This window comes from Heterodontus francisci, chromosome 1 (genome assembly GCF_036365525.1).
Source record: "Heterodontus francisci isolate sHetFra1 chromosome 1, sHetFra1.hap1, whole genome shotgun sequence".
In the NCBI taxonomy this organism is placed as follows: domain Eukaryota; kingdom Metazoa; phylum Chordata; class Chondrichthyes; order Heterodontiformes; family Heterodontidae; genus Heterodontus; species Heterodontus francisci.
The window spans coordinates 66,421,203-66,435,555 of record NC_090371.1 but is presented as its reverse complement, the minus strand read 5'-3'; the positions used below and the strand labels follow the sequence as shown (position 1 = coordinate 66,435,555).

The window sequence follows — 14,353 nt, the reverse complement described above, 5'->3', positions numbered from 1 at the left end:
ACCTGTACATGTGTCTACATCTGAACCAGAGGGGGACTAACATCCTTGCTGGCGGGTTTGCTAGTGCTGTTGGGAGGAGTTTAAACTAATTTGGCAGGGGGGGGGGATGCAGACTCCGAGCAGGATAGGGACACAGCTAAATACAGGAAAGCGAACAAGTCAGAGGGGATACAGCAGAAGTAAGTTTCAAGACAGTAAGACCGGGATGGAAGGCCTCTACTTTAATGCCAGGACTATTGCAGGTATAACGGATGAATTAAGGGCAAGGATTGACACGTGGAATTGTGATATAGTAGCCATCACGGAGACATGGTTGAGGGAGGGGCAGGATTGGCAGCTCAATATCCCGGGATACAGAATCTTCAGGCGAGACAGGAGGGGGTAAAAGAGGAGGGGGCATTGCAATATTAGTTGAGGAGTCAGTTACTGCAATAAGGAGAGATGATATCTTGGAGGGGGCATCAAATGAAGCTTTATGGGTAGAGTTTAGGAATAAAAAAGGGACAGCCACATTGCTAGGTGTTTATTATAGACCCCCAGATGGTCCGCGGGAAATTGAGGAGCAAATATGTGCGCAATTTGCAGAGGTGTGTAAAAATAATAGGGTAATTATATTAAGTGATTTCAACTTAACCAACATGAATTGGGATAGTCATCGTATTAAGGGCTTAGATGGAGTGGTGTTCTTAAAATGTATGCAGGAAAACTTTTTAGCTCAATATGTGGAGGATCCAACAAGGGAGGGTGCAGTGCTGGACCTAATTCTGAGGAATGAAGCCGGACAGGTGGTTGATGTGTTGGTGGGGGAGCAATTTGGTGATGGTGAACACACCATGGTACAATTTAATCTTGTTATGAAGAAAGAAATAGACAAGTTGCAAAAAAAGGTTTTGAATTGGGGGAGAGCGAATTTTAGTAAAATAAGGTAGACTGGAAAGAGCTACTTCTCGGGAAATCTACAGAAGAGCAGTGGGGGGCATTCAAAAAGGAAATGGGGAGGGTGCAGGCCCAACATGTTCCCTCTAGGGTAATAGGTAGGAGCAACAAGCCCAGAGAACCATGGATGAGCAGAAACATTCAGGGTACGATGAGAAGGAAAAGAGAGGCTTTTAGCAAATACAAGGAGAGCAAATCAATGGAAGCATTAGTGGAGTACAGAAAGTGTAGGATGGAGCTTAAGAAAGCAATTAGGGGAGCAAAGAGGGGATATGAGAAAGCTCTGGCTGGTAAAAGTAGGGGAAATCCCAAGATATTCTACAAGTATATCAATGGGAAGAGGATAACCAGGGAAAGAGTAGGAACCATTGGGGACCAAGGGGGAAATTTGTGGGTGGAGCCAGAGGACATTGGTAGGGTGTTGAATGAATACTTCACATCTGTCTTCACCCAAGAGAAAGAGGATGTAGATATGGAACTTGGAGAGAGAGATTGTGAGGTTCTTGAGCAAATTGTCATCGGGAGTGACGAGGTGTTGGAGGTTTTGGCAGGCTTAAAAGTGGACAAATCTCCAGGTCGGAACGATTTGTGTCCCAGGATGCTGTGGGAGGCGAGGGTGGAGATTGCAGGGGCTCTGACCCTAATTTTTAATTCCTCTCTGGCCACGGGGGAGGTGCCAGAGGACTGGAGAACAGCTAATGTGGTCCCACTATTTAAGAAAGGTTGTAGAGATAAGCCAGGGAACTACAGACCAGTGAGTCTCACGTCCGTGTTAGGGAAACTATTGGCGAAGATTCTCTCCTTCAGAATGTATCACCACTTGGAGAGGCAAAATTTGATTCGGAATAGTCAGCATGGCTTTGTCAGAGGGAGGTCATGCTGAACAAATTTGATTGAATGTTTTGAGCATGTGACCAGGTGTGTAGATGAGGGTAGTGCAGTTGATGTAGTTTACATGGATTTCAGCAAAGCCTTTGACAAGGTCCCACATGAGAGATTTATCAAGAAAGCAAATGCACATGGGATACAGGGTAACTTGATAAGGTGGATTCAAAATTGGCTTAGCTGTAGGAGACAGAGAGTGATGACAGACGGTTGTTTTAGTGACTGGAAGCCAGTGTTCAGTGGCGTACCATAGGGATCTGTGCTGGGTCCCCTATTGTTTGGGGTGATGCACTTTGGGAGGAGTAATGTGACACGGAAGTATTCAGTGAATGGCCTGACACTGGGAAGTTCCGAGGAACAAAGGGACCTTGGCTTGTTTGTCCATAGATCTCTGAAGACAGAAGGGCAGGTTAATAGGGTGGTGAAAAACGCATATGGGACACTTGCCTTTATCAATCGAGGCATAGATTACAAAAGAAGAGAGGTCATGTTGGAGTTGTACAGAACTTTGGTAAGGCCACAGCTGGAGTACTGTGTGCAATTCTGGTCGCCACATTATAGTAAGGATGTGATTGCATTGGAGGGGGTGCAGAGGCAATTCACCAGGATGTTGCCTGGGATGGAACATTTAAGCTATGAAGAGAGGTTGGGTAGGCTTGGGTTGTTTTCACTGGAGCAGAGAAGACTGAGGGGTGTACAAGATTATGAGGGGCATGGACAGGGTAGATAGGGAGAAACTGTTCCCCTTAGTTGAAGGGTCAGTTACGAGGGGTCACAAGTTTAAGGTGAGAGGCGGGAGGTTTAAGGGGGATTTGAGGAAGAACTTTTTTACCCAGAGGGTGGTGACGGTCTGGAATGCCCTGCCTGGGAGGGTGGTAGAGGCAGGTTGCCTCACATCCTTTAAAAAGTACCTGGATGAGCACTTGGCACGTCATAACATTCAAGGCTATGGGCCACGTGCTGGCAAATGGGATTAGGTAGACAGGTCAGGTGTTTTAATGCATCGGTGCAGACTCAATGAGCCGAAGGGCCTCTTCTGCACTGTATTATTCTGTGATTCTAATTGCCCTTGCGAAGGTGGTGGTGAGCTGCCTTTTTGAACTGCTGCAGTCCATTTGGGGTTGGTATAATCACAGTGCTGTTAGGAAGGGAGTTCCAGGATTTTGACCCAGCGACAGTGAAGGAACGGCGATATAGTTCCAAATCAGGATGGTGTGTGACTTGGAGGAGAAATTGCAGGTGGTGGTGTTCCCATGTATTTGCTGCCCTTGTCCTTCTAGTTGTAGAGGTCGCGGGTTTGGAAGGTGCTGTCTAAGGAGCCTTGGTGCATTGCTGCAGTGCATCTTGTAGATGGTACACACTGCTGCCACAGTGCGTCGGTGGTCAAGGGAGTGAATGTTTGTAGATGGCGTGCAAATCAAGCAGACTGCTTTGTCCTGGATGGTGTCGAGCTTCTTGAGTGTTGTTGGAGCTGCACCCATCCAGGCAAGTGGAGAGTATTCCATCGCACTCCTGACTTGTGCCTTGTAGATGGCGGACAAGCTTTGGGGAGTCAGGAGGTGAGTTACTCGCCTCAGGATTCTTAGCCTCTGACCTGCTCTTGTAGCCACGGTATTTATATGGCTACTCCAGTTCAGTTTCTGGTCAATGGTAGCCCCTAGGATGTTGATGGTGGGGAATTCAGCGATGGTAATGCTGTTGAATGTCAAGGGGAGATGGTTAGATTTTCTCTTGTTGGAGATGGTCTTTGCCTGGCACTTGGTTGGCGCGAATGTTATTTGCCACTTATCAGCCCAAGCCTGGATATTGTCCAGATCTTGCTGCCTTTCTACATGGACTGCTTCAGTATCTGAGGAGTCACGAATGGTGCTGAACATTGTGCAATCATCAGCGAACATCCCCACTTCTGACCTTATGATTGAAGGAAGGTCATTGATGAAGCAGCTGAAGATGGTTGGGCCCAGGACACTACCCTGAGGAACTCCTGCAGTGATGTCCTGGAGCTCAGATGATTGACCTCCAACAACCACAACCATCTTCCTTTTCGCTAGGTATGACTTCAGGCAGCGGTGGGTTTTCTCCCTTATTCCCATTGACCTCAGTTTTGCTAGGGCTCCTTGATGCCTTTTTCGGTCAAATGCTGCCTTGATGTCAAGGGCAGTCACTCTCACCTCACCTCTTGAGTTCAGCTCTTTTGTCCATGTTTGAACCAAAACTGTAATGAGGTAAGCAGCTGAGTGGCCCTGGCGGAACCCAAACTGAGCGTCACTGAGCAGGTTATTGCTAAGCAAGTGCCGCTTGTTGGCACTGTTGATGACCACTTCCATCACTTTACTGATGATTGAGAGTAGGATGATGGGGCAGTAATTGGCCGGGTTGGACTTGTCCTTTTTGTGTACAGGACATACCTGGGCAATTTTCCACATTTTCTAGAGGATTGGAGTATAAAGACACAGAGGTTATGCTGCAGCTGTACAAAACCCTGGTTAGACCCCACTTGGAGTACTGTGAGCTGTTCTGGGCACCACACCTTAGGAAAGATATATTGGCCTTGGAGGGAGTGCAACGTAGGTTTGCAAGAATGATACCTGGACTACAGGGGTTGAGTTACGAGGCGAGATTACACAAATTAGGCCTGTTTTCGCTAGAATTTAGAAGGTTAAGAGGTGATCTTTTTGAAGTCTTCAAGATATTAACAGGAAAAGACAGGCTAGATAAAGATAAACTATTTCCACTGGTTGGAGATTCTACAACTAGGGGCAGTGTCTACAAATTAGGACCAAACCGTTCAGGAGAGATGTTAGGAAGCACCACTTCACGCAAAGGGTGGTAGAGGTTTGGAACTCTCTCCTACAAACAGCAGTTGAAGCTCGAGCAGTTGTTAATTTTAAATCTGATACACATAAATTTTTGTTAAGCAAAGATTTTGAGGGATTTGGGCCAAAAGCCCAATATGGAGTTAGGTCGCGGATCAGCCATGATCTCATTGAATGGCGGGACAGGCTCGATGGTCTGAATGGCCTACTCCTGTTCCTATCTTCCTGTGTTCCTATGTTATTAGGCGAGGTATGGAATATAAGAGCAGGGAGGTTCTGCTGGAACTGTAGAACTCATTGGTTAGGCTACAACTTGAGTACTGTGTGTAGTTCTGCAGAAAGGATGTAATTGCAGTAGGGAGGGTACAGAGGAGATTTACGAGGATGTTGCCAGGACTGCAAAAATGCAGCTATGAGGAAAGATCCGATTGGATGGGGTTGTTCTCCTTGGAACAGCGAAGACTGAGGGGAGATCTGATTGAAATGTACAAAATTTTGAGGGACCTGGATAGAGTGGAGGTGAAGGGTCTATTCACAGCAGAGTGGCCAGTGAGACAAGGGGGCATAGATTTAAAGTGGTTGGTAGAAAAATTAGAGGGGAAATGAAAAGCTGTTCACCCAGGGGTTGGTGGGTGTTTGAAGCTCATTGCCTGAAAGGGTAGTTGAGGCAGAGACCCTCGACTCATTCAAAAGGAGTCTGGATATGCACCTCAAATGCCGTAATCTGCAGCGCTATGGACCAAATCCTGAAAGGTAAGGTTAGAATAGGTGGATCGTTTTTCGGCTTACACAGAAACGATGGGCCAAGTGGCCTCTTTCTGTGCCTTAAACGTCTATGATACTATGATTCTATCTATGTCAGTGTATTACCCCCAATCCTATGTGCTCTAATTTTCCTTATCGAAAAGACTTCTGAAAATCAAAATACACCACATCCACTAGTTCCCCCTTTTCTATTTTGCTAGTTACATCCACAAAAAACTCTGAACAGGTTTGTCGAGCATGATTTCCCTTTCATAAACCCATGTTGGCCTGCCCAGTACTACCATTATTTTCTAAGTGTCCAATTATCGCACCCTTAATAGATTCTAGCATTTTCCCTACTTCTGATATCAGGCTAACAGGTCTGTAGTTCCCTGTTTTCTCTCTCCCTCCTTTCTTAAATAACGGGGTTACATTTGCCACATTCCAATTTGCAGAAACACTTTCAAAATCTCTAGAATTTTGGAAGATGACCACCAACGTACCCACTATCTCTGCAGCCACCTCTTTCAACAATCTGGGATATCGATCATTGGGTCCAGGGGATTTGCCAGCTTTCAGTCTTATTAATTTCTCCAGTACTGTTCTTTAAACTAATCCTAATTTCTTTCAGTTCCTCATTCTTGCTAGTCCCTTGGTTCTCAAGTATTCCCGGGAGGTTTTTTGTATCTTCCTCCATGAAGACAGATGCAGAGTATTTGTTTAGTTTCTCTGCCATTTTCTTATTTCCCCTTATAAATTCTCCTGTGTTTGCCCGTAGTGGGCCCACATTTGTCTTTGCTAATCTTTTCCTTTTTGCATACCTATAGAAGATTTTACAGCCCTTTTTTATATTTCTTGTTTATTTTCATATTCTATTTTCTCTATCAGTTTCTTGTTCCTCCTTTGCTGAATTCTAAATCCTTTGCAGTCGATTGCTATTATTCTCGCTGTTTGCCACACCTCCAAGTATTGTAGGCAAATTTTGAAATTTTACTCTATATATTACAATATCCAAGTCATTTACATACATCAAAAAAAGCAGTGGTATCACCTCGTAACCTTTGTACATCAAAGCCAAATAAAGTTTGAGTTTTAGGTTGTGATTTGCAATGAAACAAGTGACTTTTCAACATCACCTTGTTGTCTCTCTTAGAAGAACGTTTATGCAAAACCTTGGCCACTCAGTTGTCATTGTCCAATGTCAATTTGGGTGTCATTGTAAAACTTGATCACATTTTATTAACGCTGCTTGAGTGTACTGTTTAAATTCCTGATTTCATCCTCTTTTATATAAAAAAGCATTTATTTAAAAAAGCATTTGTTTCTGGAAGCCAATATAATCAGTTTGTTACAACTTTCTGTAGAATGCAAAGCATTGCTTTATTTTTTTTTCCCTTTTTATATACGCAGTTAACTAGTTTTGCATAATTTCTATATTTTCAGTTGATGATCTGATAAAGTACTTGGACCCTCAGTACATTGACAGAATTGCTATCCCAGATTCCATGAAACTAGAGTTCATTCTAGCAGGTAAGGATCAATGGTTAGATTTTTTTTTTAAATGTATTGAGGTAAATAAAAATACTTGTGATAATAAATCGATCTTTTTCATCTTGAGTTAATCTTGGTGACGGGTAAATTTAAATCCCTGCTTACTAAAAAGATTAAGATTGAAGGCATATTTTAGGAGAAGAAACAGGTACAGAAAGAGAATTTATATAGTGCATTTAAAATTAAAAACTCTGAAGGTACTTCACAAATCATCTGCAATCACTCATTCACAATAAGCTTTGCTTTCAGATGCTTTTACGAATTAACTTTAAAATTTCTAGCAAATTATTGTTTGATCCTTCAGATTCAAAAAAAAATTTTAGTGAATAAAAAGGCTTGTGCATAAATCAAAATGTGCTGCAGTCTTACTATATAACAAACGTGAAGGGACATCAAAAAGAACATAAGAAATAGGAGCAGGAGTGGGCCATACTGCCCCTTGAACCTGATCTGCCATCCAATAAGATTATGGTTGATCTTCCACATGAACTTTTCCACCTTATCCCCATATACCTTTATTCCCAGTGTTTCCAAAAATCTGCTGATCTCGGTATTGAATATATTGATCAAATGCCATCATTTACCACACAGGAGAGGCCATTCGGTCCACCAACTCCATGTTGGCTCTCCACGGAGCTACTAAGTTGGTCCCAGTCCCCCTCTCAATCCCATTAGTTCTGTAAGTCTATTTCCTTCAAATGACCATCCAGTTTCCTCTTGAAGTCATTGATTGTCTCCGCTTCCACCACCCTTGTGGGCAGCAAGCTCTAGGCCATTACAACCGCTGCGTTTAAAAAAAAAAAAAGAAGTGCTTCCTCATATTCCCCCTGCATCTCTTGCCCAAAACCTTCAATCTGTGTCCCCTCATCCTTGTACCATTAATGGTAACAGTTTTTCACAGAATGTGAGCGTCCACAGCTCTGGGGTAGAAAGTTCCTAAGATTCACAGTCCTCTGAGTGAAAAAATTTCTTCTGGTCACAGACCTAAATGGCCAAGTCCTCATTCTGACACTGTGACCCCTAGTTCTCAACTGTCCAGCAGGAAAACAGCCTTTTGGTACCTAGATTGTCAAGCCCTCTAAGAATATTATACGAATCAAGTGTTTCATTATAGGATATTCAAGTCACTATTATGGTACTTGTAGCTGTATAGTCAGCAAATACAGGATGAAGCCTGCACCAGGATCACAGTGAACCAGTAAGATTCTCTCAACAACCTACACCTCAATCATCATTGAGAGCGCAATCGCAATTTGATACTGGACTTTACTCAGGAAGCTTGCTAGTTGTACTTTTGATGTTGCGGCTGGGACTGGCTGCGTGTTCAGCTACAACCTTGCATCCCTTGCTTAAAATGTTTCATATCTGCTGAAATTTCAATTGTAGTCAGAGAGCTAATTACCTATATAAATAAATTCATTATTCCCTTCAATTCCGCTACCAGATGTTCGTGTGAGTTCAATCAGTGAATTTGAAGGGGTTAATGAACTGATCAGTAACTGTGGTAGTAGTCAGTGCTGCAAGTACAACTGAACTTTGAAGGATATAGTCTGTGTTCACTCACTAAAGTAGTGCACCATAGCAAGGGTGTAAGTTTTATTGTAATGTAAGTTTTCAACACCTCACCTGATTATTAAACCAAATTGTCTACTTGAAAATTGCATTCTAGTCATGTATGGTTGCAGCAGCCATTATGAATAAAATCTAGGTTTTCCTGGCTTCTATCCAAATGATGGCATGGTTTTAAATCTGAAAATATTTATTTGGTATTTTATTCTGTGAGCAAAATATATAAATTGTGGAGTATTTGGGAGAAGCTTTATTATCTCTGTTTTCCTTACACTATAGAGGAGCATTTCATCCAATCCCAAGTGCGTCTTTTAGAATCTGTGGAGAAACATCAGCCATATCTCGAAAGTGAGCACATTAAAGGTAAGTATGACCAGTTACCAGAAAAAGTCTCTCACTCAACACTTTCCTCTCACTAGTTTTCTCTCAAAACCACAAAACTCTGCTGTCTCCCACCCCCAGTTTACTGTGAATATTTGGGGGTAAAATCCCATGAATATTACAAGGTATAATCATGTTGTATATTACATTACGACCGACCGCTCCAGTCAAAGCCCCCAATCACAACATACAGTTCTGATTGTGGTGGGAGAAACGCACTGTTAATTCAATCCCGTCCCTCCACAGATCGCCTAACATATCATTTTAAACTTTCCAAATTAAAGAAAGACCCGGCCAAATTGTACTGTCTGTTAACCCCCGAATGAGGCTAACCAAACCAGGTGTCTTTAAATCAACAAATTAACTGTTTAATTAGAAAAACTAAATTCTTAAACACTATGAAGATATTAACAACATTTAAAATAGAAAAAAATTAGAGTCCTTGCAAATTTACAGTCCAATGTTGCTTGAAGTCCTCACAGCTGTCCGATGGGGGAAAAAGGTTCTTCCACAGTAGAACTGTCCATAGTCTAATTCCAGCAGTAAGTGATGCTTTCCTTCCTTCAGCGAATTTCAACAATTAATAACTTGCAAATACTTTTTAAATGAATCAATCTGGCTTTAGAATTTTTGAGGGATAAATGATTGTCACAGTCTAGCTTCCCTTCCTTCAGTTTAAATTATCAGAGATCTCTGTTTTGGCTTGACTTTTTTTAGAATTTTGAGAGATAATTAAACAGACTAAATTCACTTCCTTCAGTTTAAATAGCTGAGAGCTCTTTTTTCAGGTGCAAACACCAGCTGTGTCTCTCTGTTCCCTGTTAGAACAAACTGTCTCCAACTAAAAAGCCAGTTCAAAATTGAATTGTAACAAATATCACGTGATGCTCAGTCCAAGTAGCTATATCCAAGGTAACAAGAATGCACCCTTTGAATCGCAGTCTCCGAATGGCTGTTGCTGGGTAACCAGGATGCATTCTCTGAAGCTGGTTGGTTCCTTCTCCATATGGGTGTATCCAAAAATCCATTTTCTATAACTCCTGAGGCTTGCTGGTTCTTAAAGCAGTACTGATTTTTTGCAAGCCTTAAAGACACACCTCATATTTCCTGGAGAGAAAAAAAGAACTACAGGACCATGACAATTTCATTTAATTTCATCCAATCCCAAGTCCGTCTTTTAGAATCTGTGAAGAAACATCAACGATATCTTGAAAGTGAGCACATTAACGGTCAATGCGAACAATTACCAGAAAAAGTGTCTCACTCAAAACTTTCCTCTCACTAGTTTTCTTTCAAAACCGCAAAACTCTGCTGTCTCCCACCCCCAGTTTTCTGTGAATATTTGGGGGTAAGTAAAATCCCATGAATATTACAAAATATAATCATGTTGTATATTATAAAAATCCAACTTGTTGCTTGTATTTCTACAGCTGTTCCAAACTATTCATCAAAGGTGCAAGCACTGACCCAAGTTCAAATTCAGGAGCAGGTACTGTATGCACTGTAATTATTTAGCATTTCTGTAATTGTTTTTTGTTGTATAGAATGAGTTTTAATTAGTGATCGATTCTAATTAAAATTGAGGTATTGTAAACTCTACTAATATGTACTGTTTTGTTTTATTTCTTTGATTTTTTTTTTTGGAAGACTAATATAAATGCAACCAAATAGGTAAAATGTTCTGCTAGTTCTTCATTTTTATTGATCACTTTGTTTTCCTCAATGTAGACATGATTTTTTAAAATCCTCTGTCCTACAATTTTTTCTTTCTCATGTTTTTATGTAGGATCAATGTAATGCAATCACAGAAGATGTAAGGAAGATGCTCGATGAGTATAATAAAATGGTATCCTTTTGGTTTCTAAAATTCATATTTTAAACGATCCCTCGGATTGTGTTAACTATATGGAATTTTCTTTCATTCAGCACAGTCATGTTAACTCCTTTTATAAAGTTTGAAGGAGGCTTGCCTGCTCCCTTTATGGGCAGCTCTTCTGGATTGGGATAGAGGGAGTTTTCTGACTTGAGGTTTCTAATCTTGCATTTCTTATACTTAAGACAATCAGATTCCACTCATTTGTCTCACTATTTTGAGTCAGCTTTGGGTTCTAGTTTTAGTAATCAGATTGACAGAGTTATAAAATTATTTTAGCTTAAATTATCCCAGAATTCCTCCCTTGACCAAATTTCTCTGCATGGTGTTTTTGAACTTTACTATCCATCACTTGTAGCTAATGTGGACAACCGTTAATTTGGAAATGAAACTTTGTCTCTTCAATGAAATGTATTTCTAGATGGTTGTGGATTTATATTTCTGTTCCTGTTAAAGGAGGGTGGCTGGAATTATAATGGGCACCTCTGGTAGTGAATGATGGGCTAGATTCTTGTGGACTTAAATTTCAATGAATCTTTTTGGCAGGTCAGCAGATAAAAGACAAAATGAAAGGCGCACTTGAGCTTTGTCCACCTTTTGGGCCAATCATTTGTTCGTTAAAGATCCTGCCTTTAGTGAATCCTCCTGGTGGCAAACCTCAACATCAAATTATAGTTAATGTATTTCTTTCATGACACTATTCTGGGCTGCTGCAGCACTTAAATAAGTGAGGAACTTTTTTTCTTCTTGATTTATTGAATGTAGTTTAACTCTTATTTCGAGTAAACATTTTAAATTTACAATTAAATACTTTTCAGGGTTCTGCAGATACTTTTTATTCACCTTAACAGTGCCTCTCAGATTCTACTCCTTTCAAAGCAGTTTGTTCAATGGGAAGAAATGCTAACCAAGCTTGAAGCTGCAAAGCAAATAAAGCCACTCTATGACTGATATCACATAGCATGGGAACATCAAACTGTTATGTGGTAGTGGAGCAAGCTATTCTTTTTGCTATCTATATAGTATTGTATATGTAATTAGTAATATTGAAAATATATTCCCTACAATGGTATATTTTAAAATCTCCTGCAATGAGAGAACTAGCATTATGTAATAGTAATCAGTGTGGCAGGTTGAATATCCTAGTGATTTTGAGCATCACATTTCTAGATTTACATTATAATATTTAAAACTTAAACTGACCATAAAATGTAATTTTATTCATATTTGCCAATCATTGCCTTCTTGCAGTGTTTAAAGACTGGGTAATTAGTGCAGAAATGATGCAGATTTTTTTTATGCAACCTATTTAACAGATTTTTTGTTGTTTACTATGTCATTGGATTAATTTGTCAGAGGATTATATATACATTTGCTAAATCCTTATCTGTTTTGTGCACTACTATGGTAATTGATCTGTATGATCTTTAAGAACTAAATGCAATGGTATAGGCACAGAAAATGAACAAAAGTTCCAGTGTAGTCCCTAACAGTTGTGGACAGACATCACAAGGGTATACAGAGTATAATATGAAATGGTGTTGGTTTTGGGCTGAGCACCATATCACCAGAAGGCAACTTAAAATAATTTTGAGCAAAAATAGCTACATAGTCAGCTGGATATACCAAGAAAGGGGTTTTCTTTGAAATAGCCACGAGATCGTTGGGCATTGTCCACTCCTACGGGGATATATTGGGTGCGTCTCCTTACAGAGAGGACACCTGAATAAATCAGGGAGGTTTAAAAGTCTTCTGGATCTGATGTTCTCAGGCAGTTTCCCATCTGAGTGCTAACTAACTGTGATTTGGCTCATATTCTGAGATCAGATCAGACATTCTCAATTAGTAGTCATAGGCTAACACGAAAATGTGTTATTTTAAATTGGCCTGTGGAAATAAGGGGGTTAACCCAATCCCACTAGGATTCAAGAGCTTCCCTTTACGAAGATAAAAACCATTAAAAGCTCATGGCGGATTATGATCCACACAACCTTGTTGTAAATAAAACAAACTAAATGTAAAATAACAATCGAATCAATATGAAAATGCCACGTGATTCCCAGTGGTCGTGGAGGTGTGGCTAATTTCTGTTTACAGAATGTGACCCAAATCCACTGGGGTGCCATCATAAGTTCCAGGCAGTGGACAGAAACACAATGAAGCATTCATTGAGCTGGCAGATGCTGCATGTTGGCACTTTAAGGTCACCTGGGTATAATGTGCACATACAAAAAAGAATAGGTTAAGGTCAGCTGTTCCATTGAGCCTGACCTATATAAGCATGGTATAACTTCTGCACACCAACACCCCATCCCCTCCCCAGCCAAGCAGCCATGCTAAGAAGAGAAAGAGAAATAAACCTGAACACTTAGCTTAATTATGAATTTTTGAGGCCCTGGCTGCTTCTTTGAACCCCCTGCTTAATTCTTTCTCTTTATCTGCTCCCATCCAATTTATTCAAATGCAAAGTATAATAAAATGCATTAAGAAATATTTGAAGTTTAAAGGAGTGATGCCACAGGGGCCTTATTTAAAACACACTGTCCCTTCTTTATTATGGAGTTTCTTTTCTATGTCGAGCATTTTTTTTTTATTTATTAAAGATTCTTATTACCACTGCTTGCAAGGCTTCTCCTATCTGAATAAATAAATGTTTTGTATTGTATTAACTGCAATGGCAAGTGGCAATATTTATATTGCAGCAAAGCTGCCAACTCTGCCTTGCCCCCTTCTGACAATTTATTTTTATTAAAGTGCAAGGATAATTTGATGCAGCGGCTGTAATTTGAATGGTGAGTTTTACCTGGGGTCTGTAAGCTAGTGTGTTAATCTGCCCCTGCCGAGAACAATTTCAGGGGAAGACTCTGGAAAATTCCTCTCTGATTTCAAGTGACCAAGCAAGCTACAGGAGACCACGGAGACTGGATGACACAAGTCCTCGTGACCCACTTACTTTCTATATCCAGTTATGTTGGTCACTCTCAAGAACTCATCCAACTCTTGTTGAAATGTTTGCATTGGACCCATACACTGCACATGCAAGCAACTTGTTCCAGCGGTCGTGGATATTTGACTCTGATCTAGTTCCATGCTTATGTAATATCTCCTGGTTTTCCCTCACCTGTCTATGTCCGTGCAACAATTGGACTGAGTCTAATTTTTCTCATTATTTTTAAAGATTTGAAATCTGTGCTATTCTACAGTTAATAAGCCCCAGCGAGCACTGTTATGGTAACAGATAACCTTTGAACTGTGTAACAGTCTGCTGGTTATCCTCTGAACCTTTTTCAAGGCCTCTATATCACCCGTCATATAAGGGCACCAAAACTGGGTACAATATTTAAACTGACCAAGGCCTTATTTGAGACAGGATACTGTTTGTTGCTTTGCATCTAATTCTTCTACCAGTACCTCCTGACACGATTTGCTTTTAAAATAGCCTTCAGAGATTCATATACTCTAAATTCCAAGTTGTTCTCAGCTGCTTTTAAGCTGCTGCATGGTTTTTTTGTATGGGATGTGGGCATCGCAGGCAAGGTCAACATTTGTTGCCCTCCCTAATTGTCTTTGACAACTGAGTGGCTTGCTAGGCCATTTC

The 14,353-nt window shown here is 40.7% G+C and overlaps 1 protein-coding gene across 1 annotated transcript in view; it reads left to right on the top strand.

Moving 5' to 3' along the window:
* The window catches only part of dctn3 (dynactin 3 (p22)), a 38,150-nt gene extending 24,625 nt beyond the window's left edge, over positions 1–13,525 (top strand). The window contains exons 3-7 of the mRNA XM_068031478.1: positions 6,825–6,911; positions 8,781–8,864; positions 10,313–10,371; positions 10,669–10,728; positions 11,617–13,525. Of these exons, the coding sequence (XP_067887579.1) occupies positions 6,825–6,911; positions 8,781–8,864; positions 10,313–10,371; positions 10,669–10,728; positions 11,617–11,706 (380 nt within the window). The 3' untranslated portion in view covers positions 11,707–13,525. The remainder of the gene's footprint in view (positions 1–6,824; positions 6,912–8,780; positions 8,865–10,312; positions 10,372–10,668; positions 10,729–11,616) is intronic.
* The last annotated feature ends 828 nt before the right edge of the window (positions 13,526–14,353 follow it).